The sequence below is a fragment of the Mobula birostris genome, chromosome 5, assembly GCF_030028105.1.
Source record: "Mobula birostris isolate sMobBir1 chromosome 5, sMobBir1.hap1, whole genome shotgun sequence".
In the NCBI taxonomy this organism is placed as follows: domain Eukaryota; kingdom Metazoa; phylum Chordata; class Chondrichthyes; order Myliobatiformes; family Myliobatidae; genus Mobula; species Mobula birostris.
This window is the reverse complement of record NC_092374.1, coordinates 172,186,229-172,213,785: the sequence shown is the minus strand read 5'-3', so window position 1 is coordinate 172,213,785 and position 27,557 is coordinate 172,186,229. Positions and strand designations below refer to the sequence as shown.

The window sequence follows — 27,557 nt, the reverse complement described above, 5'->3', positions numbered from 1 at the left end:
ATATCTTTCCAATATTTTTCCAACAAAGGACATGACCAAAACATGTGAGTTAAAGAGGCTATCTCGGAATGACATCTATCACATATAGGATTAATATAAGAATAATAATGAGATAGTTTATCTTTGGACATATGAGCCCTGTGCACTACTTTAAACTGTATCAACACATGTTTAGCACATATAGAGGATGAATTAACCAATTGAAGAATTTTTTCCCATTTTTCAATCGGTATACTAATCTTAAGTTCTCTTTCCCAATCAGCTTTAATTTTATTGGAAACATCAGGACATAAATTCATAATTATGTTATGAATAATTGCTACAACACTTTTCTGAGAGAGATTTAGATCTAAAGTTTTTTCCAAAGTATCCATTGGATATGAGTGTGGAAAATTAGGAGAAGCAATAATTAAAAAGTTTCTAATCTGTAGGTATCTAAAAAAGTGAGATCTGGGTAGGTTGTATTTATTAGAAAGTTGATCAAAAGACATGAAACAATTATCCAAAAATAAATCACGAACACGTACTATACCTTTGGTTTTCCAATCAAAGTAAGCTTGATCCATAGTGGAAGGTTGAAAAAGGAAGTTAGATATAATAGGACTTGCTAAAATAAATTGATTAAATCCAAAAAATCTTCGGAATTGAAACCATATATGTAAAGTATGCTTAACTATTGGATTATTCATTTGTTTATACAATTTAGGAGAAATAAAAGGGAGCAAATTTCCTAAACCGAACCCAAAGAAGACCCTTGTAATGAATTACATTCAAGATTTACCCAATGTGGATTTAAAGATACATCCAAATCTCGTAATCAAAATTTTAAATATCGAATATTAATTGCCCAATAATAAAATCTAAAATTCGAGAGGGTGAGCCCCCACTCCTTTTTAGATTTCTGTTAATACCTTCTACCTAGCCGAGGATTTTTGTTCTGCCATATATATGAGGAAATTTTTGAATCAACATTATCGAAAGAAGATTTTAGGATAAAAATTGGAACCGTTTGAAATACATATAGAAATTTGGGCAAAATAATCATCTTAATAGCATTAATCCGACCAATCAAAGACAAAGAAATTGGTGACCATTTAGTAAACAAAAGTTTAATCTGATCAATTAAAGGTAAAAAATTAGCTTTAAATAAGTCTTTATACTTTTTCGTAATTATTATCCCTAGATATAGAAATGAGTCAGTAACCAATTTAAATGGTAAACATCCATAAATAGGTACCTGCTTATTTAGGGAAAATAATTCACTCTTATTAAGATTCAATTTGTAGCCAGAAAAATTACTAAATTGAGCCAACAAAGCTAGAATAGCAGGAATTGACTTCTCTGGATTAGAGATCTATAATAACAAATCATCTGCATATAGTGATAATTTATGTATTTCGTTTCCGCGGGTAATACCAAAATCATTGGGCGAATCACAGATAGCAATTGCTAAAGGTTCAAGGGCGATATTAAATAGTAAAGGACTAAGAGGACATCCTTGCGTAGTACCATGAAAAAGATGAAAAAAGGGAGATCTTTGATTATTAGTACAAACCGAAGCTACCGGGGAATAATATAACAATTTAATCCAAGATATAAATGTCAAACTAAAATTAAATTTCTCAAGCACACTATATAAATAAGGCCATTCAACTCTGTCAAAGGCTTTCTCAGCATCTAATGAGATAATACATTCCAGGGTAGTAAGTGAAGGGGTATAAACAATATTAATTAACCTCCTAATATTAAAGGATGAATAACGATTTTTAATAAATCCAGTTTGATCCATAAATATAATTTGAGGTAATACCTTCTCTAACCTAGTCGCTAAAATTTTTGAAAAAATTTTTGAATCTACATTCAAAAGAGATATCGGTCTGTATGATGCACAATCAGTAGGATCTTTATTCTTTTTAAGAATTAAGGAAATAGAGGCTTCATAAAACGATTGTGGTAATTTACCTAAACTGGTTGCTTCTTTGAATATTCTAGACAACCATGGAGAGAGTAGAGGAAAAGAATTTTTAAAAATTCCACTGTAAACCCATCCGGACCGGGTGCTTTACCAGAATTCAATGATGAGATTGCAGTTATTATTTCTTCCTCTGTAATAGGAGTTTCTAATGATAAGCAATCTTCGGGTGATAATTTCGGAAAATTCAATTTACTTAAAAAATCATGCATGGTATTAAAATCATGAGGAAAATCACAGTGATATAAAGAGGTATAAAATTCTTGAAAGGTTTTGTTTATCCCATCATGATCAACTGTCAAAGTATCATCGTGTTTGCGAATCTTAGTAATTTGATGTTTAACCAAAGCAAATTTCAATTGATTAGCCAATAATTCCCTTGTCCATTCGTCCCCCCCCCATCCCTCCCCACTGATCTCCCTCCTGGCACTTATCCGTGTAAGCGGAACAAGTGCTACACATACCCTTACACTTCCTCCCTTACCACCATTCAGGGCCCCAAACAGTCCTTCCAGGTGAGGCAACACTTCACCTGTGAGTCGACTGGGGTGATATACTGCGTCCGGTGCTCCCGATGTGGCCTTTTATATATTGGCGAGACCCGACGCAGACTGGGAGACCGCTTTGCTGAACACCTATGCTCTGTCCGCCAGAGAAAGCAGGATCTCCCAGTGGCCACACATTTTAATTCCACATCCCATTCCCATTCTGACATGTCTATCCACGGCCTCCTCTACTGTAAGGATGAAGCCACACTCAGGTTGGAGGAACAACACCTTATATTCCGTCTGGGTAGCCTCCAACCTGATGGCATGAACGGCGACTTCTCTAACTTCTGCTAGGCCCCACCTCCCCCTCGTACCCCATCTGTTACTTATTTTTATGCACACATTCTTTCTCTCACTCTCCTTTTTCTCCCTCTGTCCCTCTGAATATACCTCTTGCCCATCCTCTGGGTTCCCCCCCCCCCCCCCGGTCTTTCTTCCCGGACCTCCTGTCCCATGATCCTCTTGTATCCCCTTTTGCCAATCACCTGTCCAGCTCTTGGCTCCATCCCTCCCCCTCCTGTCTTCTCCTATCATTTTGGATCTCCCCCTCCCCCTCCAACTTTCAAATCCTTTACTCACTCTTCCTTCAGTTAGTCCTGACGAAGGGTCTCGGCCTGAAACGTCGACTGCACCTCTTCCTACAGATGCTGCCTGGCCTGCTGCGTTCACCAGCAACCTTGATGTGTGTTGCTTCTAGTTCTTATTAATTGATTTTCAATCGAGGATGTTAATAATAAGCTATGTTCCAATTGAAGTTCAACTCTGTGTTTGTACAGCTCCTTACTGGGAGAAATAGCATATTTTTTTATCAATTTCTTTAATTTTATCAACCAACAAGAGTATTTCATTCTTAGCACGTTTTTTTCAAACTAGCCGAATAGGAAATAATCTGACCACAGATATAAGCTTTAAAAGCGTCCCAAACTGTTCCATTGGAAACTTCTTCCGTAGAATTAATTGAAAAGAAGAAATCAATCTGTTCCTTTATAAACTTGACAAAGTCCGAGTCTTGAAGCAAAATAGGGTTAAATCGCCATTGTCTATTAGTACAAGAAGTATCCATTAACTTGATAGAAAGTTTCATTGGAGCATGATCTGAAATGGTGATAATGTCATAATTACAATCAACTACGGATGGGATTAATCGAGAGTCAATAAAAAAATAGTTCGAGAATAAGAACGATGAACATGTGAAAAGAATGAGAATTCTTTATCATTTGGGTGTAGAAATCTCCAAATTCCTGAAATCCCAGACTCAAACATAAAAGAGTTAATAAGAGTAGCCAACTTATTCGGTAAAGCCGGACTACCTATGGATCTGTCCAACATGGGATTCAAACATAAATTAAAGTCACCGCCCATTATCAACATGTTGTTGTTGTTCGTCCATCGTTGACGTCGATGAGGACCTCGACACCATTATGATGGTGTCGAGACTAGCGCATGATTTGGATTTAAGTGAGGGAGAGTTGCGCAGCCTCAGCCTCACTCTCTCTTCCCAATTCCCATCTGGATCCAGTGGCAAGACAGAGTCTAGACGGCTGGAGATGGGACTAGGCGCAGTGGATGACCAGGACGTCTTCTGTGTCTTGTCCTGCTCTACACGTTCCACAACGCTTGCAGAGACCGCCTTCTTGACCGTTGGACCTTCCATTGGTCTCGTCCGCTCAATCCGCCGGAGTCTGTCTTCACATGCTGGGATAGACAACTCCCTATCTCACCGAGGGTTTGAGACCCGTCGGCTACCCTCACCTGGTTTAGCCGGCTTGTTGAAGCCGTTGCCCGGGGTGTGGCCGCTGTCACATGCAAACTGCTACGGGGAGCCACAGGTGAGAGCTGAGTGCCAGGTGGGGACCAAAGGTGGACTAACCGCCCTAAAAAGGACGTGACATGTTCCCCCACCAGAGGTGCTACCCCTCCCTGACACCCCATACACTCCATATACAACATATACTCGTTTAAGTTAGGAAAGGAAGTGAATATATGTTTAAAAAATTCAGGATAATCCACATTCGGAGGATAAACATAACCATAGCAACCTTTTTATTAAAAAGTAACCCAGTGATTAACAAAAATCTGCCATTAGGATCTGAGATAATGTCTTGATGAATAAATGTAATTGAGGGATCTATAAAAATTGAAACACCTTTAATTTTGGCTTGGGCATTTGAGTGGTATTGTTGATCTTTCCAAAACTTAAAGTAGCGTTGATTATCCTCTTTCCTTACATGAGTTTCTTGTGCAAAAATAATATGAACATTCAGTCTTTGGAATACTTTGAAAATCTTTTTCCGTTTTATTGGATGGTTTAAACCATTTGTATTCCAAGAGACAAAATTAGTAATGTGAGCCATAATTTAAGATTAACCCTTTGGTGAGTAAAGGGTTAACCATAATGTGAACTCACCAAATCGGAAGAGGAATACATGTTCAGAGAGGAACCGGAAATCCCGACACTGCAGACATCTTTGTAGTCCTAAATCAGCCCAATAGAAAAAACTTAAAAAAGAAAAAGACTACCCCACCCACCATCCCTAAGAGCCCCGAACTAATCCAGAAAAGGCTGAAGAAAGCAGTAACTAATACTAACTCTAACCCCATTTCTTCAGGAGGCAACTCCAAAGATATAATATAGATGACCCCCCGGAAACTGATATGTATAAAAAAATTAAACACTATACTAAAATAATCTACATAGTATAATTACTAAAATACATAAACAAGAAAAAGTTAGTATCAATATGTATGATTAGTTAATTATAAATGAGAGTAAATAAAATATCGCTTCCAAAAAAAGGGGATTATGGGAAGAAGAAACATAAGAATATGGCATCCCAAAAAGACCAAAGGAGATTATGCAAAAAGAAAAACAAATCGCCATTTTAATTATACAGAAACAAAAATAAAGAACATATAGCTAAAAAGGATCGTCAGATCAAATCGTTAGTAATAATATCAAAAAACAAAAAGTTAAGGAAAAATTAACTAAAAGGAAGTAACGTTATTCACAAGAAATAACTATTTTATATAAGTTGTAAAGTAATAACTATAGTAGTAAGCACAAAACAAAAATCTTGAGCTTATAAAAAACCTTCATCGTACGGTAGTAGAAAGTTTATTTTTTTAAAAAAACACCAGGGAAAAAAGCTGATACTGAGAGCACAGGACATTAATTAAAGGGCGGTGTCCGCCTCAGATGGGTAGGTATCATCCAAAAAGCTTCGAGTGGCGGTTATGGAATGAAAAATGCGACGAGATCCATCAGGAAGAGAAATTCTGAGACGTGCAGGATACAATAATGCCGGTTTGAGATCTTTTTGATAACATTCCGACATTAGAGGTTTAAAAGTCAGTCGCTCCTTCATCACTTCGGCACTGTAATCTTGAACTATCCTGAAGGAATGCTGGCGATACTTGATCATCCCTTGTCGACGAGCAGCCTGGAGAAGCTGTTCTTTAACGTTAGCATAATGGAAATGAAGAATAATTGGTCTTGGTTTGGATACAGCCGATGTCGACTTTGACCGCGGTATACGGTGGGCATGGTCAAGTAATGGAGGCTCGTTGGGAAAAACTGAACTGAACGTATCCTTTAAAAGTTCAGCAAAGAATATTGAAGGGTCTCTAACCTCAACATCCTTGGGTAGACCAATTATACATAAGTTTTGTCTTCTCGATCGACTTTCAAGATCGATGACTTTGGATTTAAAATGTTGCAGTTGTTTAATAGTCGAAGCTAAATTCTGCTCTAAGTTCTCGACTTTTGAATTCGTCTTCTGAGATTTAATATCCAGTTCAGAGATTTTACTTCGATGTTTTTGAACTTCACAATCCAGGGATTTCTGAGATTCCGTGATGGATTTTAAATCTTCATTAAGGCTTTGACGTTATTGTTTAAATTTATCAGATAAACTTTCAGATAAATTTTCCCATTGTTCCTCGAACTTTTCCTCTAGAAACTTCATCATAACCTCATAAGATAGCTCCGTCTGTTTAGAGTCACCTTTCTTTTTTCCTCCGTTCCCGTCAGAATTTTTCCCATCTTTGGCTTTGGATCTTGTGCTCATTTCTTTAAATTCCAGAGTGGCAATTTAAGAAAAAATCAGTAAGATAGAATAAATCTTTTGGTGTAGATAAAATTGATTAGGTCAAGGAGATCGTAGGTTAAAAAAGATAACGGGAATGGAGAGAAGCCAGAGACGACTTCACTCCATGAGCGCTTCCTGCAGAATCATTCTCAGTTTCAATGTTTTTAAGTTTGGATAGGTACACGGACAGTAGGGGTATGGAGGGCGATGTTCCTGGCGCAGGTCTATTGGAATAGGGAGTTTAAATGGTTTGGCATAGACTAGATGGGATGAAAGGCCTTTTCCTGTGCTGTACTTTTCCATGACTATCTTTAGAGGCTAAACAACTCCCTGAAAGCTGACACTGGATGTTGCAGCACTCTCTCTGCACTGCCATAAATTTTAGGATTTTGCTGTGCCGGGTTTGGAGAGGAAGTTAAACCACGACTTACTGCCATGGCTGAGAGTGCCACCCTGTGCCCTCTGCCCGACTCCTGCTTATGTAATGCGGAAGGAATTTCATAATTTTTAATCCCTTTGAAGGTAGGTTAATTTGATAACCTGAGCTGTTTACTTTGTTGTCTTTTATCAGGGTGATGAATAAAGATCCATATCATGCTGTGCTGCTTCCAGTGCACATTGGAGCCTTGGTGGAACTGAACAAAGCAAATGGTAGGAACCCTATCATGTCTTCATTACCTTCATTTATCAGAATCAGGTTTAATATCACTGACGTACACACTGTCACCACTTTATCAGGTACACCTGTATAGCTGGTTGTTAATACAAATATCTAATCAGCCAATCACGTGGCAGCAACTCGATGCATAAAAGTATGCAGACATGGTCAAGAAGTTCAGTTGTTGTTCAGACCAAATAGCAGAATGGGGAAGAAATGATAAGTGATCTTGACCGTGGAATGATTGTTAGATACATACTGGGCAGTTTGAGTATCTCAGAAACTGCTGAACTCGTGGCATTTTCACAACAGTCACCAGAGTTTACAGAGAAAACATCCAGTGAGCGGCAGTTCTGTGGGTGAAAAAGCTTTGTTAATGAGAGAGGTCAGAAAAGAAATACAAGGTTAGTTCAGGCTGATAGGAAGGCGACGGTAACAAATAACTGCACGCTGCAACTGTGCTGTGCAGAAGAGCATCTCCACATGCACAAGTGAATGGGCTACATCAGCAGCAGGGTGTACCTAATAAAGTGGCCACTGAGTGCATGTCACAAAATTTGTTTTGCAGTAGCACTACAGTCCAATAAACAACTAGAAATTACAGTAAGAAAAATATTAAAAAGTTAAATCAAGTAAGTTATGCAGAAAGAGAGCAAAAATAGGTAGTGTTCATGAGGTTAGTTTCATTGTCCATCCGGAAGCCTGATAGTGGAGGAGAAGAAGCTGTTCCTAAAACATTGAGCCATTGAGTGTGTGTCTTCAGGTTCTTCTGCCTCCTCTCAGATGGTGGTAATAAGAGGCCATGTACTGGGTAATAGGAGGGTCCTTAGTGATGGATGACAGCTTTTTGAGGAATCACCTTTTGAAGATGTCCTCAATGCTGGAGGAGATGAGTGCCCATGATTGAGGTGGCTGAGTTTGCAACCTTTCGATCCTATGCAGTGATGCAACCAGTTAGAATGCTCTCCACAGTACATCTACAGAAATTTTCCAGCCTTTGGTGACGTACCAGAATTCCTGCCTAATCTATCATGTTTCAGATACACGTATGCACTGCATCAGCCTCCTGTTGTCTGCCTGACACCTGCTCTTTAGGCTCTTGGCTCCAGGGGATGGTCTATCCTTATTTGCCCTCAGTAAGATGAAAGAGCTGGTTGTGGACTTCAGGAAGGGTAAGGCGAAGGAACACTTACCGATCCTCATAGAGGGATCAGAAGTGGAGAGAGTGAGCTGAGAGCGGAGTGGAGAGAGACACCCTTAAGTTTCTGGGTGTCAGGATCTCTGAGGACCTAACCTGGTACTAACATATCGATGCAGCTATAAAGAAGGCAAGATAGCAACTAAGCTTCATTAGGAGTTTGAGGAAGATTTGGTATGTCAACAAATACACTCAGAAACTTCTATAGATGTACCATGGAGAGCATTCTGACAGGCTGCATCACTGTCTAGTATGGGGTGGGCGTGCTACTGCACGGGACCGAAGAAACTGCGGAGGGTCATAAATTTAGTCGGCTCCATCTTGGGTACTAGCCTACAAAGTACCCAGGACATCTTCGAGGAGTGGTGTCTCAGAAAGGCAGCTTCGATTATTTAGGACCTCCAGCACCCAGGGCGTGCCCTTTTCTCGCTGTTACCATCAGGTAGGAGGTACAGAAGCCTGAAGGTACACTCTCAGTGATTCAGGAACAGCTTCTTCCCCTCTGCCATCCTATTCTTAAATGAATATTGAATCAGTGAACACTACCTCACTTTTTTAATATATGTTATTTTTGTGTAACCCTCAGTTTGGCTAGCGGCTTAATCTAGGGGATGATAGCCCCCGGCCCGGACAAATTTAAGAAATCTCGTTTGGTTGGATGCTGCACGATGTGTCCCTGTTGCAAATCAGTACCACGAAATAACAAACATTATACAATATGTGATTAAATAATTGAGCTTTATAATTCTTGATATGACTATATGGTTAGTAAAGAAACAAAATAAAGAAAAGGGCCCACTCTGATGAAACAGTCTAATGTGCAAACGTTGGCACTCACATCGTCGTCCATTTGTTCCCGTTGACCTCCTCCGAGCGTAGCCGACCCTCAGACCTGTGCTCTTCAGTCCACTCCATCCGGCGGTCTACCAACTCTCTCCGTTCGCGTCCTCTCTCTTCATCGCTCCCCGAGCAAAGATGGCAAAATCCCTGCTCACAGACACACAAGAAAGGACAACATCCTGCTCATTGGCTAACATGCCCTGTTATCTCTAGTCATAACCCAAACATTGGTGCTGCAGAGAAACCACTACCTTAGCAGTGGAACATTACAGAGAAGCCATAACATTAGCGGTGAAACCTCACAGTGTGTTACATCTATTTTTGCATGATTTTTAATTTATTCAGTATACATATACTGTAATTGGTTGATTTATTTATTTATATATGTTCCTTCTTCTATATTATGTATTACAGTGAACTGCTGCTGTTAAGTTAACAAATTTCACGACATGTGCCAGTGATAATAAACCTGACCGATTCTGATTCTGCCATTGGTGAAGGAGCACTTGACCACTCAACACTACATACTGAGACTCCCTCTTCTTTCCTTCTGTCCAATATTTACACCTGGTGCCAGTTCCTTCCCTCCGATTGACTCTGACATTTGGTGCAGAATCATTACATTCCCACTGCTTCTAATTGTAAACAGAATTGCATAAATTAACTCTTTCTTTGCATTGTTCTTTGTTTTTCAGAACTCTTCTACCTTGCACACAAGTTGGTGGATTTGTACCCTAATAATCCGGTAAGTTGTTTTTCAATCACAATATTCATGCAAAAGTTCATTCACAATTCATGCACTGTTTTCCCTTTCTGTCACTCTGCTTATCTCTCTTAAACACAACAGTTTCTGCAGATGCTGAAAGTACAGAGCAGCATGCACAAAATGCTGGAGGAAATCAGCGGGTCAGTCAGCATCTGTGGAGTGGAATAAAGAGTCGATGTTTCAGGCTGAGTCCCTTCATCTGGAATCCCGATGAAGGATTTTGGCCCGAAACGTTGTCTGTTTATTCCCCTCCATGGATGCTGCCTGACTTGCTGAGTTCTTCCAACATTTTGTGTGTGTGTGTGGTTTATCTCTCTCGATGTTGATCCCCATGACCAGAAATTACCAAGTGTGTGGGTGTTTGCTTGTGTTGTACATCACAGTTGAGCTATAACTTGCCTTTGCTTGTTGCCTGCACTTTCACCTGGTGATGGTGATCAAGTGATCGGCAGGTACTGGGGTCATTTTCTCACCCCCAAGTTTTGAGGTGGGTTGAGCCTTGTGTAGATCGATCAGCCATGTAATTCTGGGCCAGTACTGGGATCTATGGCTCCTCTTTACACAATTTGACCATAAATCATATAGGGCCATTCGGCTCATTGAGTCTCCTGTGTTATTTTACCATGGCTGATTTATTATCCCTCGCAACCCCATTCTTCTGCCTTCTCCACGTAACCTTTTAAGCCCTGACTAATCACGAACCTATCAACCTCCGTTTTAAATATACCCAATGACAGCCTCCACAGACAGCTATGGCATTGAATTCCACAAATTCACCAACACCTGGCAAAAAAAATTCCTCCCCTGTTCTAAATGGAAGTTCCTCTATTCTAAGGCCATGCCCTCTGTTTCAGTTTTTCACTATCGATAGGCCTCAGTGAGTCCACCCTCATTCTCTTAAACAAAATCAGAATCACTGGCATACGTTGTGGGAATTGTTGCTTTGCGGCAGCAGTACAGCGCTTACATAATAAGAAAGCTATAAATTACAATACAAGTATATATCAAATAATTAAATTAGATAAATAGTGCAAAAAGAGGTAAAAAATACTGCAATATTGTCCATTCAAAAATCTGGTGGTGGATGGTTAGAAGCTGTTCCTGAAACGTTTAGTGTGTGTCTTCAGGCTCCTTCACCTCCTCCTTCATGGTACCGATGAGAAGAGGGCATGACCTGGTTATGAAAGTCTTTAACATTGTATGCCGCTTAATGAGGCATTGTCTGTTGAAGGTATCCTTGATGCTGGGAGGGCTAGTGCCCTGTGATGGAGCTGGCTGAGTTTACAACTTCCTGCAGCTTTTTCCAATGCTGTGCAGTAACCCCTCCATACTAGAGGCAACCAGTTGGAATCCTCTCCACGGTATACCTAGAAATGTGCAAGAGTCTCCTCTTCAACCTCCTAATGAAATATAGCGGCTGTCATGCTTTCTTTGTAATGGCACCAGTGTGATAGATACTTAGAGATGTTGATGCCCAGGAACCTGAAATTGCTGATCCCTCAATGAGGACTGGTGTGTATTTCCTTGACTTCCACTTCCTGAAGGCCACAATCGATTCTTGGTCACAATCTAATCAACTCCAGCGAGTACAGATAGCTGAGATGGAATAGTGGAGCAGTCTTGACAGGGTAAGTGGCCTAATTCTACTCTTAGGTCTTATGAAAATAAATGATGGAAACTCTGAAACTGTAATCTCTGTAGGTGCCAGTAAATTGGATCAGGCAGGGTTAACATGAGGAGAAGTGATAAATTCATGGGAAAAGAATGGAGGTGAATTGGAAAGAAGTTCACAGAGAGATAAACACTGGCATGAGCCCGATGGGCAAACTACCATGCTGTTAAGTTCTACTTATCTGGAAACAGAACCAGCAGGGTTGCAAATGGTCACAAATAAGGATTTAATGCAGAGGCTTTATAGGGCATTGGTCAGACCACACTTGGAGCATTGTCTGCAGTTTTGAGTCCCTTAGCTAAGAAAGGATATGCTAGCGCTGGAGAGGATGCAGAGGAGGTTCACAAGAATTATCTCAGGAATGAAAGGGTTAAAGTAGGAGCATTTGATGGCTCTAAGCCTGTACTCGCTGGAGTTTAGAAGAATAGAAGCATAGAAAACATACAGGCCCTTCGGCCCACAAAGCTATGCCAAACATGTCCCTACCTTAGAACTACCTACGCTTTACCCATAGCCCTCTATTTTTCTAAGCTCCATGTAGCCATCCAGGAGTCTCTTAAAAGACCCTATCATTTCCGCCTCCACCACTGCCACTGGCAGCCCATTCCACGCACTCACCACTCTCTGCGTAAAAAATTTACCCCTGACCTGCCTTCTGTACTTACTTCCAAGCACCTTAAAACTATGCCTTCTCGTGCTAGCCATTTCAGCCCTGGGGAAAAAGCCTCTGACTATCCACACGATCAATGCTTTTCATTATCTTGTACACCTCTGTTAAGTCACCTCTCATCCTCCAACGCTCCAAGGAGAAAAGGCTGAATTCACTCAACCTATTCTCATAAGGCATGCTCCCCAATCCAGGCAACATCCTTGTAAATCTCCTCTGCACCCTTTCTATGGTTTCCACATCCTTCCTGTAGTGAGGCGACCAGAATTGAGCACAGTACTCCAAGTGGAGTCAGACCAGGGTCCTATATAGCTGCAACATTACCTCTTGGCTCTTAAACTTAGTCCCACGGTTGATGAAGGCCAATGCACTGTATGCTTTCTTAACCCCAGAGTCAACTTGCGTAGCAGCTTTGAGTGTCCTATGGACTCAAACCCCGAGATCCCTCTGATCCTCCACACTGCCAAGAGTCTTACCATTAATACTATATTCTGCCATCATATTTGACCTACCAAAATGAACCACCTCACATTTATCTGGATCGAACTCCATCTGCCACTTCTCAGCCCAGTTTTGCATCCTATCAAGAATGAGGGAGGATCTCCTTGAAACCTATCAAAAGGTTGATAGAGTGGAGAAGATTTTTCCTACAAATGAGGAGTTCAGGACCAGAGGGCACAGCCTCAGAATTGAGGGGCATTCATTTAGAACAGAGACGAAAAAATTCTTTAGCTAGAGGGTGGTGAATCTGTAGAATTCTTTGCCTTGGATGACTCTGCAGACCAAGTCATTGGGTATATTTAAGGCTGAGGTTGATAGGTTCTTGATTAATCAGGTTATGGGGGAAGGCAGAAGAATGTGGTTGAGAGGGACACTTTAGTTTAAACCCTCCCCGACAGCTCTAGTAAACCTGCCCACAAGGATATTGGTCCCCCTTGGGTTCAGGTGTAACCCGTCCCTTTTGTGCAGGTTGTGCCTTCCCCAGAAGAGATCCCAATGACCCAGAAATCTGAAACCCTGCCCCCTGCACCAATTCCTCAGCTGCACATTCACCTGCTAAATCATCCTAATCTTACCCTCACTGGCATGTGGCACAGGCAGCAATCGAGAGATTACTACCCTGGAAGTCCCGCTTTTCAGCTTTCCGCCTAACTCCCTATGTTCTCACTTCAGGACTTCCTCCCCTTTCCTACTTGCGGCATTGGTACCAATATGTACCACAGTTTCTGGATCTTCACCCTTCCCGTTTAGAATGCAGTGGACCCGATCCGAGACATCCCTGCCCCTGGCACCAGGGAAGCAGCGTACCATCTGAGTGACTTTTTCACATCCACAGAATCTCCTGTTTTCTCTAACTATGGAATCCCCATTCACTACTGCACTCCACTTTCACCCCTTCCCTTTTGAGCCACAGAGCCAGACTCAGTGCCAGAGACCTGGTTGCTGCGGCTTCTCCTGAAAGGTCATTCCCCCCCCCCCCCTTCCCACAGTGTCCAAAGCAGTATACTTATCATTGTGGGGAACAGCCACGGGCATACTTTGAACTGGCTGCTGATTTCCCTTTCCAGACAGTCACCCAGGAACCTACCTCTTGCAACTTAGGGGTGACTACCTCCCTGTAGCTCCTATCCTTTTTTCTCCTCATTCTGCCTTTTGAGCTGAAAATCATTGAGCTACCGCTCCAGTTCCTTAACACGATCTCTATGGAACTGCGGCAAATGTGGTTATCAGGGAGACTGGGGAGTCTCCCATATTTCCCATATCTCACACAAGGAACATATCACTACACCCAGATCCATTCTCAGCACACTAGCTATGTGCGAACAGGTGGGGAAAAAACTGTTAGTAATGTTTTATTTTCTTACTTACTTAGAACCTCCATCTGTGCTTGCCCAAGCCTGTTGAGCTGAAGTTGGACCACTTTAACAATGCCTCACACCTCCTTATTGGCCCCGCGCTGAGAAAAAAGCCAAAAAATACCCAAGCTCTTTTTAAACCTCACAATGCGTCACCAACGTAAGACTGCTTATGCTGATTGCTGGCTGCTGAGAAAAAAATGCTGTTTCTCTTGCCTCTTGCTGAGCAGGTGTCCTGGTTTGCGGTTGGTTGTTACTACCTCATGGTTGGCCACAAAAACGAACACGCCAGGAGATACCTCAGGTGGGAATGCAGTTGTGTTACATGGTCCTTTACAATGGTTTTGTAGTTTCATAAATCCATTTTTTCTTCTAGGTTTTCATTTTATTTTAGTAATTATTTTGTAGGTTTGGTTATGTTTTACTGAAAAAGTGGACTCCCATGACCAGGTGTTTAGTGATGATGTTAAGAAGCACTTTCTCACACAAAGGAATTCCTTTCCCCAAATTCTAAGGCTTACTTTAAAACTTCCAAACAGAAATTGGTGTATTGTCGTTTGGTGAGAGGATTATGGATCCAGGACACATTGTCTTAGGGGCAGATTAACTGTGGCATATTGCGGGGGGTGGGGGGGGGGAGGTTTGTCAAGAGACTGAATGTCCTCTTGACCCTGTGTGAGGTGTGTAACAACACTGAGGCAGCTGGGTGTCCTACAATGCTGCTTAGGGTTGTGCACTATAGTACAGTATGACATAGACTGGTGATTGGGTCCTTTGGAATTGTCAATTCTTGTACCCATGTTTGAGTTGTTCCATACATCCGATATCCAGATACGCTATTGACTGTTTAGAATTTTATAAAGCAGCCTGTTGGTTCTCCAAGAAAGTGCTTTGTTTCTCTATATCTTTAAGTTATCTTCCTACCCACTCTTCTGTTTATTTTGAAAAGTTTATGCTCCTCTTTAGGTTAAACTGGTGAAAGGCTAATTGCAATTGAATTAGACGGGAGTTTGGGAGAGTAGATTAGGAGTAGCTTTTATTGAGTAACTCCACGTGAAGGAAGTTGAGGATGGCAGGGTTTGTGAACCGTGGATGATGAAAGGTGCTGCACACTTAGTCAAAACAAAAACATGATGCATATGTAAGGAGTTGAAAATCAAACAGGGCCTTTGGGGAATAAGGACAGAGAATCAGGAAGTATAAAAGCTCCTCTGAAATGTCTTTTGTGAGTAGGACTAGGGAATCATAAGGCATTTAATGCATATTTTTAAAAAACAGATGAGAGGGTAGGACTAAACAAATACTTTGCATTGTTATTCACCAAGAAGGACATGAAGGATAATGAGATCAGGGCAGCATAGCTGATATTCAAAGGCTTGTAGGTAGCAGGATCAGAATCAGATTTAATATCATCTGCATATGTCGTGAAATTTAACTTAATGGCAGCAGTTCAATACAATACATGATCAATATAGAAAAATATGAATTACAGTAAATATATATATTAGTTAAATTAAGAATAGTAGTGCAAAAATAGAGAAATTAAAAAGTGAGGTAATGTTCATGGGTTCACTGTCCAATTAGAAATCGGATGGCAGAGGGGAAGAAGCTGTTCTTGAATCGCTGAGTGTGTGCCTTCAGACTTCTGTACCTCCTTCCTGACAGTAACAATGAGAACAGGGCATATCCCTGGTAGGGGCCCTTAATAATAGATGCTGCCTTTTTGCAAGTGTCTTGGATGCTGTGGAGGCTGGTATCCGTGATGGAGCTGACTAGTTTTACAACTTTCTGTAGCTTTCAATCCTGTGTAGTAGCACCCCTCCCCCCAATTCCAGACATTGATACGGCCTGTCAGAATTCTCTCCATCGTACATCTATAGAAATTTTTGAGTGTTTTAGGTGACAAACCAAATTTCCTCAAACTCTCCAAAACGAGTTGTTTTGTGTTTTTTTGAAGAACATTAAGATGGATAAGTATCCAGGACTGAGGCGATCTATCTCAGGTTACTGAAAGAGGCAAGAAAGGAGATTGCTGGGGTCATTTGTAAAGATCTTTGCATTCTCTTTCGCCACAAGTTATTCCTCTTTTTAAGAACCAATAGAGACAAACCAGGAAATTACAGGACAGTGAGCCTTTCATCAGTAGTAGGGACATTATTAAAGAAGGTTCTTAGCAAAAGGATCTACTCTCATCCAGAAACGTTTAGACTTGTAAGGTAAAGTCAACATGGGTTTGTGCAGCAGAGGCCACGTCATACAAAGCTGGATCAGATTTTTGAGTAGACACTCAAGATCATTGAGCATAGGTCAGTGGATGCCGTCTGTATCAGCTTTAGAAAAACACGTGACAAGTTCTTTTGTGGTGGGGTGATCTAGAGGATTAAGGCACATGGGATCCATCTAGGTGTAATAAATTGGATTCTGATTTGGTTTTGTAGTTGTCGTGGTGTGTTACTCTTACTCAAAATCTATCGCCAGATGACACAATTATTGCTGGATTTGTGGATAATGATGAAGGTTATCAAAGGATTCAGTAGGATGCAGACCAGATAGTTTAAATCCAGGCAAATGTGAAGCGAATTTTGGGAAGGAAAGTGTAAGAGGGATGTATACAATATATAGCAGGAGCCGTAGGAACATTGATACACAGAGTACAAGTCTATTGCTCCCTAAAAGTAGCAACACAAGTCAATAGCGAGGTAAGGAAAGCACGTGGTATATTTTCCTTCTTCATTTGGGGTATTGAGTATAAAAGGAAGTCATGTTCCATAGAAACATAGAAAACCTACAGCACAATACAGGCCCTTCAGCCCACAAAGCTGTGCCGAACATGTCCTTACCTTAGAAATTACCTAGGGTTACCTATAGCCCTCTATTTTTCGAAGCTTCATGTACCTATCAAGGAGTCTCTTAAAAGACCCTATCGTATCCACCTCCACCAACGTCGCCGGCAGCCCATTTCACGCGCTCACCACTCTCTGTGTAAAAAAAAAACAACTTACCCCTGACATCTCCTCTGTACTTACTTCCAAGCACCTTAAAACTGTGGCCTCTCGTGCTAGCCATTTCAGCTTTGGGAAAAAGCCTCTGACTATCCACACGATCAATGCCTCTCATCATCTTATACACCTCTATCAGGTCACCTCTCATCCTCCGTCACTCCAAGGAAAAAAGGCCGAGTTCACTCAATCTATTCTCATAAGGCATGCTCCCCAATCCAGGCAACATTCTTGTAAATCTTCTCTGCACCCTTTCTATGGTTTCCACATCCTTCCTGTAGTGAGGCGACCAGATCTGAGCACAGTACTCCAGGTAGGGTCTGACCAGGGTCCTATATAGCTGCAATATTACCCCTTGGCTCCTTAGTTCAGTTGCACAATTGATGAAGGCCAATGCACCATATGCCTTCTTAACTACACAGTCAACCTGCGCAGCAGCTTTGAGTGTCCTATGGTCTCAGACCCCAAGATCGCTCTGATCCTCCACACTGCCAAGAGTCTTACCATTAATACTATATTCTGCCATCATTTTTGACCTACTAAAATGAACCACCTCACACTTATCTGGGTTGAACTCCATCTGCCATTTCTCAGCCCAGTTTTGCATCCTTTCGATGTCCTGCTGTAACCTCTGACAGCCCTCCACACTATTTTCAACACCCCTAACCTTTGTGTCATCAGCAAAGTTATTAACCCCGCTACTGCAAAAATCTTTGCCTCACCTGGAGAATCAGGTGTGGTTCCGATCACCATTACAGGAAGGATGTGAAGGCTTTGGAGAGGATGCAGAAGAAATTCACCAGGATTTTGCCAGGAGTAGAGAGTATTAGCTATAAGAGGAGGTCGGACAAACTTGAATAATTTTCATTGAAGCTTCAGAGGCTGGGGGACACGATTATAACACAATGAGAATCACAGACATGGTAGATAGTCCGGATGTTTTCCCAAAGTGGAGAGCATAAATTTAAGGTGAAAGGGGGAAAGTTTAAAGGAGATTTACGAGAAAGGTATTTTACAGTGAAAGTGGTAGGTGTCTGGAAAGGCAGAAGAACAGGTAGGGAATGGAGTAATATGCAGGCAGGTGGATTTAATTAAAATGGGCATATCAGCACAAACATGATGGGCTGAAGGGCCTTTTTCTGTGCTGAACTGCCATGCCCTTTGCTGCTGTACAAGTTTGAGACCTCACTTCCTGATTTGTGTCGCGGCCTATGCTAATAGATAGGCATTTGTTTCTAACAGAATTTATTTAACCTCCTCAGTAAAGCCACTACCCTTGAGCGAACCTATGGTCCGGCTTGGATCGCCTATGGCCATTCATTTGCAGTGGAAGGTGAACATGACCAGGCCATGGCTGCCTACTTCACTGCGGCTCAGCTAATGAAAGGGTAGGTGCTACTCCATACTGCATTCAGTCTATGTCTTTAACACAACATGTCATTGTTTGATGTCTTGATGAAGGGTCTCGGCCTAGAAATTCAGTTGTTCATTTCATTCTATAGATGCCGCCTGACCTGCCGATTTCATTAGTGTGTTCATCCAGATTTCCAGTATCTGCAAGATCTCTCATGTCTGTCTTTTTGTTTGGCAACTTTTGATTTTACAATGCTGGTTTGAAGCCTTAATTACTTTGTTGGCACAATCTGCAATGTGTTTCAGAAACTAACATAACAATGTGTTTTTGAAAGAAAGTTTATGCTAACCCTTCAGTAATGCAGTTGGTACTTGTTGGTACCACACTCTCCTGAGTCCATCAGCAGATGTGCTCTCACTTCCATTATATTACAACTGTTAATCTGAGCCTCTGTGCATTTGCTTGGATGTAAGACATTTGGGGCAGTGGTTAGAGAAAAGAGACATATCCTCGAAAAGATGGTTCTGGTGCAAGAAGTGTGGAACAGGAATAGTCATTGGCAGAGGATCGGCAGAGAGAAGTAGCAAATATCCAGTCAATGATCTATCTCGGTGACAGATCACATGAACAAATATCCAGTCAGTAATCCATCTCAGTGAAACATCACAAGATCAAATGTCCAGTCAGTAATCCATCTCGGTGAAACATCACAAGATCAAATGTCCAGTCAGTAATCCATCTCAGTGAAACATCACAAGATCAAATGTCCAGTCAGTAATCCGTCTCGGTGAAACATCACGGGATCAAATGTCCAGTCAGTAATAAATATCTCAGTGAAACATGACCGGAACAAATATCCAGTCAGTAATCCATCTCAGTGAAACATCACAGGAACAAATATCCAGTCAGTATCCATCTCAGTGAAACATCACAGGAACAAATATCCAGTCAGTAATCCGTCTCAGTGAAATCCGTCTCAGTGAAACATCACCGGAACAGATGTCCAGTCAGTAATCCATCTCAGTGAAACATCACAGGAACAAATGTCCAGTCAGTAATCCATCTCAGTGAAACATCACAGGATCAAATGTCCAGTCAGTAATCCATCTCGGTGAAACATCACAGGAACAAATGTCCAGTCAGTAATCCATCTCGGTGAAACATCACAGGATCAAATGTCCAGTCAGTAATCCATCTCGGTGAAACATCACAGGATCAAATGTCCAGTCAGTAATCCATCCCGGTGAAACATCACAGGAACAAATGTCCAGTCAGTAATCCATCTCGGTGAAACATCACAGGAACAAATGAGTAGGAGTAGGAGTAGGCCTCTCAGCCCGTCAAACCTGCTGTGCCATTCCGTATGACCAGAGCCCATCACTGCTGGCCTCAACCCCTCTTCTGTTCCAATTCCCCATAATACTCAGCTTCTTGATCTTTCAGGTACGTGTCTACTCTTTAAATATATCTAAACTGCAGAATTGTACAACACAGAAACAGACCCTCCGGCCCTCTTCCTTAACGATGACCCCGATGCCTATCTGTGCAAATCCCACTTGCCCATATCTCTGTACTTTTTATTATCTGAGTACCTCTCCAAATGCATTTTAAACGTTTTAGTTGTATTTACATCCGCTACCATCTCCAATAGCTTGTTCAAGATACCACTCATCTGTGAAAAAGTTACTTTTCGTATCTCCACTAAATTTCTTCCCTCTCACTTGTGCTTTCTACTCTAGACTTCCCTGTTCTTGGAGAAAGACTTACCTATTCTATATATGATCCTCATAACTTTGTAAAACCTCTGTGAGGTTACCCCTCTGCTCCTATGTTCCACAGAAATTATGCCAGTCTATCCAATCTCCTCATAACAACAGCCTTCTATTCTGGGTAACATCCTACCACATCCTTTGTGTAATGTGTCAGCCAAAACTGTACACAGTATTCTGTGTGGTCTAATCTGTTTTTATACAATTACAACATTATGTTCTAACCATAAGATCATAAGACATGATTGGTGAATGGCTTAATTCTGCTCTTGAGTCTGCTGTCCCATTCCATCATGGCTGATACATTATCTCTCTCAAACTCATTCTCCTGCCTTCTCCCCATAACTTTGATGCCCTGACTAATTCAAAACTTATCAATCGCAACTGTAAGTACACACAATGACTTGGTCTCTGCAGCTTTCTGTGGCAATGAATTCCACGGATTCATCGCGTCCTTGCTAAAGATATGCCCTTATAACTGGTACGCATGATGTCTTGAAAAATGATAACGAACATGCCTTTCTTGCTACCTTATCCACTTCTGGTGCCTTTTTTAGTAAGCTGCAGACTTGAACCCCAAGGTCCTTCTGTATGTCAGCACTCCATGGGGCCCTGCCATTTACTGTATATGTCCTACCAAAATTTGACTTCCCAAAGTGCTGTCTGGATTAAGAACTAGTTACCACAACACAGTCCAGTTTGCCAGGTTATCTTATCTCCTGCTCTATCTTTAAATAACCTTCTTCATGATCAGTGACTGCACCAATCTTTGTGTAATTTACAAAGTACTAATCGTGCCACCTGCATTTTCATCCAAGTTGCATAGATAGTGAACAGCACAGCTGTTAGCACCATTCCCTGTGGTGCACCACTTGTTACAGACAGCTGTCTGCCTCTTATCACCAAGCCAGTTTCAGGTTCACTTCACCAGCATGCCTTGGATCCCTTGTGCTGGAGCCTTTCGGACCCGTCTACCATGCCAACCCTTTTCAAAATCCTTGCTAAAGTCCAAATAAACTGCTTCTACTGCTCTTTCCATATCAACTTTCCTAGTCAGGTCCTCAAAATAATTCAGTCAGATTTGTGAAACTTAATTTCCACTGTGCAAAACTACTAATTGGTCCCTGCGTAAAGCAGGCCCTTTGGGCCATGTAATGCATGCCAAAACCATTGAAACTGCCTACTCCCATCAACCTGCTCCTGGAACATAGCCGTCCATGCCCCTGCTTGTCCACGTACCTATCCAAGCTTCTCTTAAACATTGAAATTGAGCTTGCGTGTACCATTTGTGCTAGAAGCTTGTTCCACACTCACGGCCCTCTAGCTGAAGAAGTTTCCTCTCATGTTCCCCTTAAACCTCACCTTTCACCCTTAACCCATAACCTCTGGTTGTAGGCCCACCCAACCTCAGAGGAAAAATCCTGCTTGCATTTACCCTATCTATACCTCTCATTATTTTCTCCTCTCAATCTTCTACGTTCTAGTGAAAACAGTCCCAACTTATTCAATCTTTCCTTGTAACTCAGGTCCTCTAGTCCCGGCAACATTCTTGTAAATTTCCTCTGCACTCTTTGAACCTTGTTTACGTCTTTCCTGTATGTAGATGACTAAAACTGCACACAATACTCCAAGTTAGGTCTCACCAACATCTTATACAATTTCAACATAACATTCCATCTCCTGTACTCAATACATTGATTTTTAAAGGCCAGTGTGCTAGAAGCTTTCTTAACGATCCTATCTACCTGTAACACCACTTCCAACAAGTTATGGATCTGTATCCCTAGATCGCTTTGTCCTACCACACTTCACAGTGCCCAACCGTTCACTGTGTAAGAGCTACCCTGGTTGGTCCTACAGAAGTGCAAAATCTCACACTTGTCTGCATTAAATTCCATCTGCCATTTTTCCAGCTGATGCAGATCCCTCTGCAAGCCATGATATCCTTCCTCACTGTCCACCACTCCCTCAGTCTCGGTGTCGTGAGCCAACTTGCTGATCAAGTTAACCATAGTCATACTTTATTGATCCCGGGGGAAATTGGTTTTCGTTACAGTTGCACCATAAATAATTAAATACTAATAAAACCATAAATAATTAAATAGTAATATGTAAATTACACAGGAAATAAGTCCAGGACCAGCCTATTGGCTCAGGGTGTCTGACCCTCCAAGGGAGGAGTTGTAAAGTTTGATGGCCACAGGCAGGAATGACTTCCTATGACGCTGTGTGTTGCATCTCGGTGGAATGAGTCTCTGGCTGAATGTACTCCTGTGCCCAACCAGTACGTTATGTAGTGCAGCGGTCCCCAACCACCGGGCCGTGGACCAGTACCAGGTCGCAAAGCATGTGCTACCGGGCCGCGAGGAAACGATATAATTTGTCGATAGGAGTCAGCTGCACCTTTCCTCATTCCCTGTCACGGCCACTGTTGAGCTTGATCGCACGCGTCATTCATGTCAGCGCGGGAAGGAGATCAACTCCTCGAGCTTGCAAATGACGACGGGCTGAAAAGCAAAGGGTTCCGGCCCGAAACGTCGACTGATCTTTTCCACGGATGCTGCCCGACCTGCTGAGTTCCTCCAGCGTGGTGTGAGTGTTGCTTTGACCCCAGCATCTGCAGATTATTTTGTGTTTATGTTTGACATAACATCTCTGCCGGCATTCTGGATCAAAGTCAAGGCTAAATATCCTGAGATAGCCACGAATGCACTGAAAACGTTGCTTCCATTTCCAACATAACTCTGCAATGAATGCAACGAAAACTAAATTGCGGAATAGATTGGACATAAGGAACCCCCTTCGAGTATCGCTGTCTCCCATCACCGCTCGATAGGACCGTCTTGTTGCAGGGAAACAAGCCCAGGGCTCCCACTGATTCAGCGATATTGGTGTGTTGCAATGATTTTATATGTTCATATGGGGAAAATATGTGCTGTGTGTTTAATATCCAAACATTACTTAAAATGTTATGATGCTATTGACTTATATAACCATCTAACAATTACAGCACGGAAACAGGCGATCTCTGCCCTTCTAGTCTGTGCCGAATGCTACTCTCACCTAGTCCCACTGACCTGCACTCAGCCCATAACCCTCCATTCCTTTCCCGTCCATATACCTATCCAATTTTTCTTTAAATGATAATATCGAACCTGCTTCTGCCACTTCTACTGGAAGTTCGTTCAATACTTACTTCAAGCTCCCCTGTCCTCCCCTGACAATTGACTATATTCATGCGAGGAAGATAAGCACTGTGTGTTTAATATTAAATTCGTTAGATAAGCCTTTTAGAAACGAAATTGAGTGTATTAACTACTTGTCACCTATATTAAGTTCGTGATTAACACCCCCCCCCCACAGAATCGCCAAAACCGATTTGTAGAAAAAAAATCGGCACGTACACGCATGCGCACTGGTGCCCGTACAACCTTCATGGTCATTGTAGTCTTTCTCGGGGTAAACCCAACGTATTTGACTGCTACTCTTGTTCGTTGGCAACCCTACCACCCCCCCTGCCCACCCCCTCCGGTTGGCCGGTCCGCAAGAATATTGTCAATATGAAACTGATCCGCAGTGCGAAAAAGGTTGGGGACCCCTGATGTAGTGGATGGGAGACATTGTCCAAGACGGCATGCAACTTGGACAGCATCCTCTTTTCAGACACCACCGTCAGAGAGTCCAGCTCCATCCCCACGACATCACTGGCCACATTATCATTTAGATAATTTTTATACATGACAAACAAAATTTTGAAAGGGATAGATAAGATAGAAGTAGGAAAGTTGTTTCCATTAGTAGGTGAGACTTGAACTAGGGGACATTGCCTCAAGATTGAGGGGAGAAGATTTAGGATGGAAATGAGGAGAAACTGTTTTTCCCAGAGAGTGGTGAATCTGTGGAATTCTCTGCCCAGGGAAGCAGTTGAGGCTTCTTCACTAAATATATTTAAGATACAGTTAGATAGATTTTTATATAGTAGGAGAATTAAGGGTTATGGGAAAAAGGCAAGTAGATGGAGCTGAGTTTACGGACAGATCAGCCATGATCTTATTGAATGGCAGGGCAGCCTCGATGGGCCGGGTGGCCTACTCCTGCTCCTGTTTCTTATGTTCTTATGTAACAACAAGGACCCATTACTGATCCCTGTGGCATGCCACTGGAAACACTTTTCCAAGATGTCTTTGAAAAAAGTGGACATCAGCTGCGCGCCTGTCTTCTACACCTCACCCGCAGCTAATGCAGATGCAAGAATTCTTGTCAGGGCCACAACAATCACCTCCCTTGTTTTCTTTAGTATCCTGGGATAGATCCTCTTTGACCCTGAGGACTTGTCCACCTTAAAGTGCTCAAGGATGTCTATCTTTTATAATGCAGATGTGCCCCAGAATATCAGTAAATACCCACCATCCACTCCCAAATCGCTGGCCTACAAGTTCTTCTGCCTGGTGAATACTAATGAGCTGGCCTCCACTTGATGGGCAAAAAAATCCAGATTTACCATCCGAGAGAAAAAATATTTATCGAGTAATACAGCATGGGATACAGTGAAATGTTGTTAGGTTAGCAGTACACATCTGTACGGTTGAATGGTAATGAAAATGCCAACTACCTCGCTCATCCAGCTGGTTCTGTTTCCTGTGTTTGGTCCATAACCCACTAAACCCCACCACTCCATGTACCTATTCAAGTACTTCTTAAGTCCTACTACTATACCTGTTTCAACCACTTCATTGGGTATATGCACTACCCTCTGAATGAAAATGCTGCACCTCCTTTTAAATCTTACCCCTCTTATCTTTAATCCATGGCCCCCTAGTTTTGGATTTCTTTACACCGAGGAAAAATCTGCTACCATCCACCTTATCTGTTTAATTTTAAACATAACTATAAGGTTACTCCTCATTCTCCTATATTCCAAGGAGTATAGACAGCCTGGCCAACCTGGTCCTCTAGTCGTGCCACCGTCCACGTAAATCCTTTCTGCTCATTTTTACTTATTTCAGTTTTAAATGATTGTGCCCATGTTTTTGTAGTAATATCCCCTTGCTTGTAACTCTCTGCTAATGGAAACATGGTCAAAAATGTTAATACTTCCCTTGCCTGTGGAATGTTACCTGATAAGCACCCTCAGCTTGTGTTTCCATCACAAACTGGAAACGCTAGTTATGCGAAATCACTGAATTTGATGCTGAGCCTTGATGGATGCAGTGTACCAAAGTGGAAAATGACTTTGCACTTTGAGCTTCTTTGAAAGGTGCAAGTACAAAGAGATGCCATTTACTGTAATTCCCCTCAAGACGCAAGATGACATTCCAACAACATTAGATAAACTGATAAACACCTACCCTGTTACTAAACCAGGAACGCTGGAGGAATCAGCCGGTGAAAGAAGCCATATTTGTTATGTCATTTGAAAAATCAAAACATTCAGTGAAATTAGTCATTTGCATCAATACTGATTACCAAATTTCAAGGTTAATTCTTTAATGTGTTTGTAGCTCTTTGAACACTCCCTGTTTTTGTCGTTGCTTTTAAATCAGTCAATTGCACTTAGCATTAACCTAAAGAATTAAATAAATTTAACAATTCCACAAACTTCTTGTGCTGTTGGCTAATCTGTGATGTCTCCATTTATTTACATGTGATGTTTATATTTCCTAGAAGACACTGCACTGTTAATGATGATGAATTGTCCACAGGTGTCATTTACCAATGTTGTACATTGGCCTTGAGTATGGACTGACCAACAATTCCAAGCTGGCAGAGAGGTTTTTCAGCCAGGCCTTGAGCACAGCACCAGAGGACCCTTTTGTTCTTCATGAGATGGGAGTGGTGGCTTTCCAAAATGCAGAGTAAGTAGGTTCAAACCTAGCAGAATGCAGGTCTGCAATGAATCATTGTGTGGTGATTAAATTCTTCCAGAAATTCAGAACCTATGAATTTGTCTATGAGAGTTTGAGGCAAATGGAAAATTGCAATTGAACAGAATCAGGATAAGCAAGAAAAAGTGGTAATAAGGTGAGATAAAATGGGGAGGTGGCATTGTGCGGGGTCACAAATGTTAGCATCTTTCTGTGTTGTATATTTAAAGTACTTATTGGAATTGAGGTTACAGTGGATGTTACTAGTTTAGTGGTGGCCGGAAATTAGAGCATCAAGTCTATCCTGTTGTAATTTTCCTCTTTATGTCCAACTGAGGGGAATGTTTCCCATTCAAGAACTTGTCTGATTCTTGTCGTGTTAATTTTTCTAGTTCTATTTTGTTGAATGGACGCCTGAGTGATAAAGATCAAAACCTGCCCTATACCTTGTTTGCCCATTCCAGAAGATGATGGAAGTAGGAAGCCCACCTCCCTTTATTTGGAGTAGTTGAAAAGAATAGCAGATAAAGAAGTATTAGAAGCGGTCAAGGTGTAAATATCATTGCAATAGCAAGCAGATGTTTGGATAAGTTTATGAATAAGAAAGGTTCAGAGGGATCAGTGCTGAACATTGACAAGTGGAACTAGATTAGATGGGAACCGTGGTTAGGATGGATCAGTAGGTGGAAGGGGCTGCTTCTGTGCTGTATTACTCTATGACTTGTTGAAATGCAGAAGTAGACATTACAAATTGGAGAACCGACTAGTTATTTTGGACTTAACCACATTCCATTTCAAGCTAGAAATTCAAGATTGTGAATATGGAGACTGTTGTTCATGTTCAGGGCAGTGACCATTTTTGGCAATCATTAGGGACAGCTGTAGAGTCATCTATTATTTTTCCATAAGATGGCTGAAACATCCTCTTATACCTCATAAGTCACCTGGTTGAGTATATTATTGGTCTGACACAACCCTGGGATGAACTGGAATAGGTCTTACTAATAGATGTTTTCTTTCATTCTGTAGAGAGATTGCCTGAGATTTTCAGTAACGTTCTCCACACTGAGAATTTGCAGTGGCGCTGGGTCCTAGTTGATATTGCTGTGCTTCCATGTCCACTAACAGGAGTCTATGGTGATAGCATGAGGTGGGAGGACCTTCTTATGGAGCATTGTTCCTGGCAGGATTTGTTCAGAATCAGAATCTGGTTTATTATCACCGGCATGTGACATGAAATCTGTTAATTTAGCAGCGACAGTTCAATGCAGTACATAATCTAGCAGAGAGAGAGAAAAAAAAATAA

The 27,557-nt window shown here is 41.6% G+C and overlaps 1 protein-coding gene across 1 annotated transcript in view; it reads left to right on the top strand.

The window, feature by feature from the left end:
- cdc16 (cell division cycle 16 homolog (S. cerevisiae)) overlaps window positions 1-27,557 on the top strand; it is a 63,734-nt gene that overhangs the window by 21,069 nt on the left and 15,108 nt on the right. Inside the window, exons 9-13 of the mRNA XM_072258882.1 lie at window positions 7,180-7,259; window positions 10,000-10,049; window positions 14,496-14,569; window positions 18,527-18,652; window positions 26,090-26,242. Coding sequence (XP_072114983.1) covers window positions 7,180-7,259; window positions 10,000-10,049; window positions 14,496-14,569; window positions 18,527-18,652; window positions 26,090-26,242 — 483 coding nt within the window. The remainder of the gene's footprint in view (window positions 1-7,179; window positions 7,260-9,999; window positions 10,050-14,495; window positions 14,570-18,526; window positions 18,653-26,089; window positions 26,243-27,557) is intronic.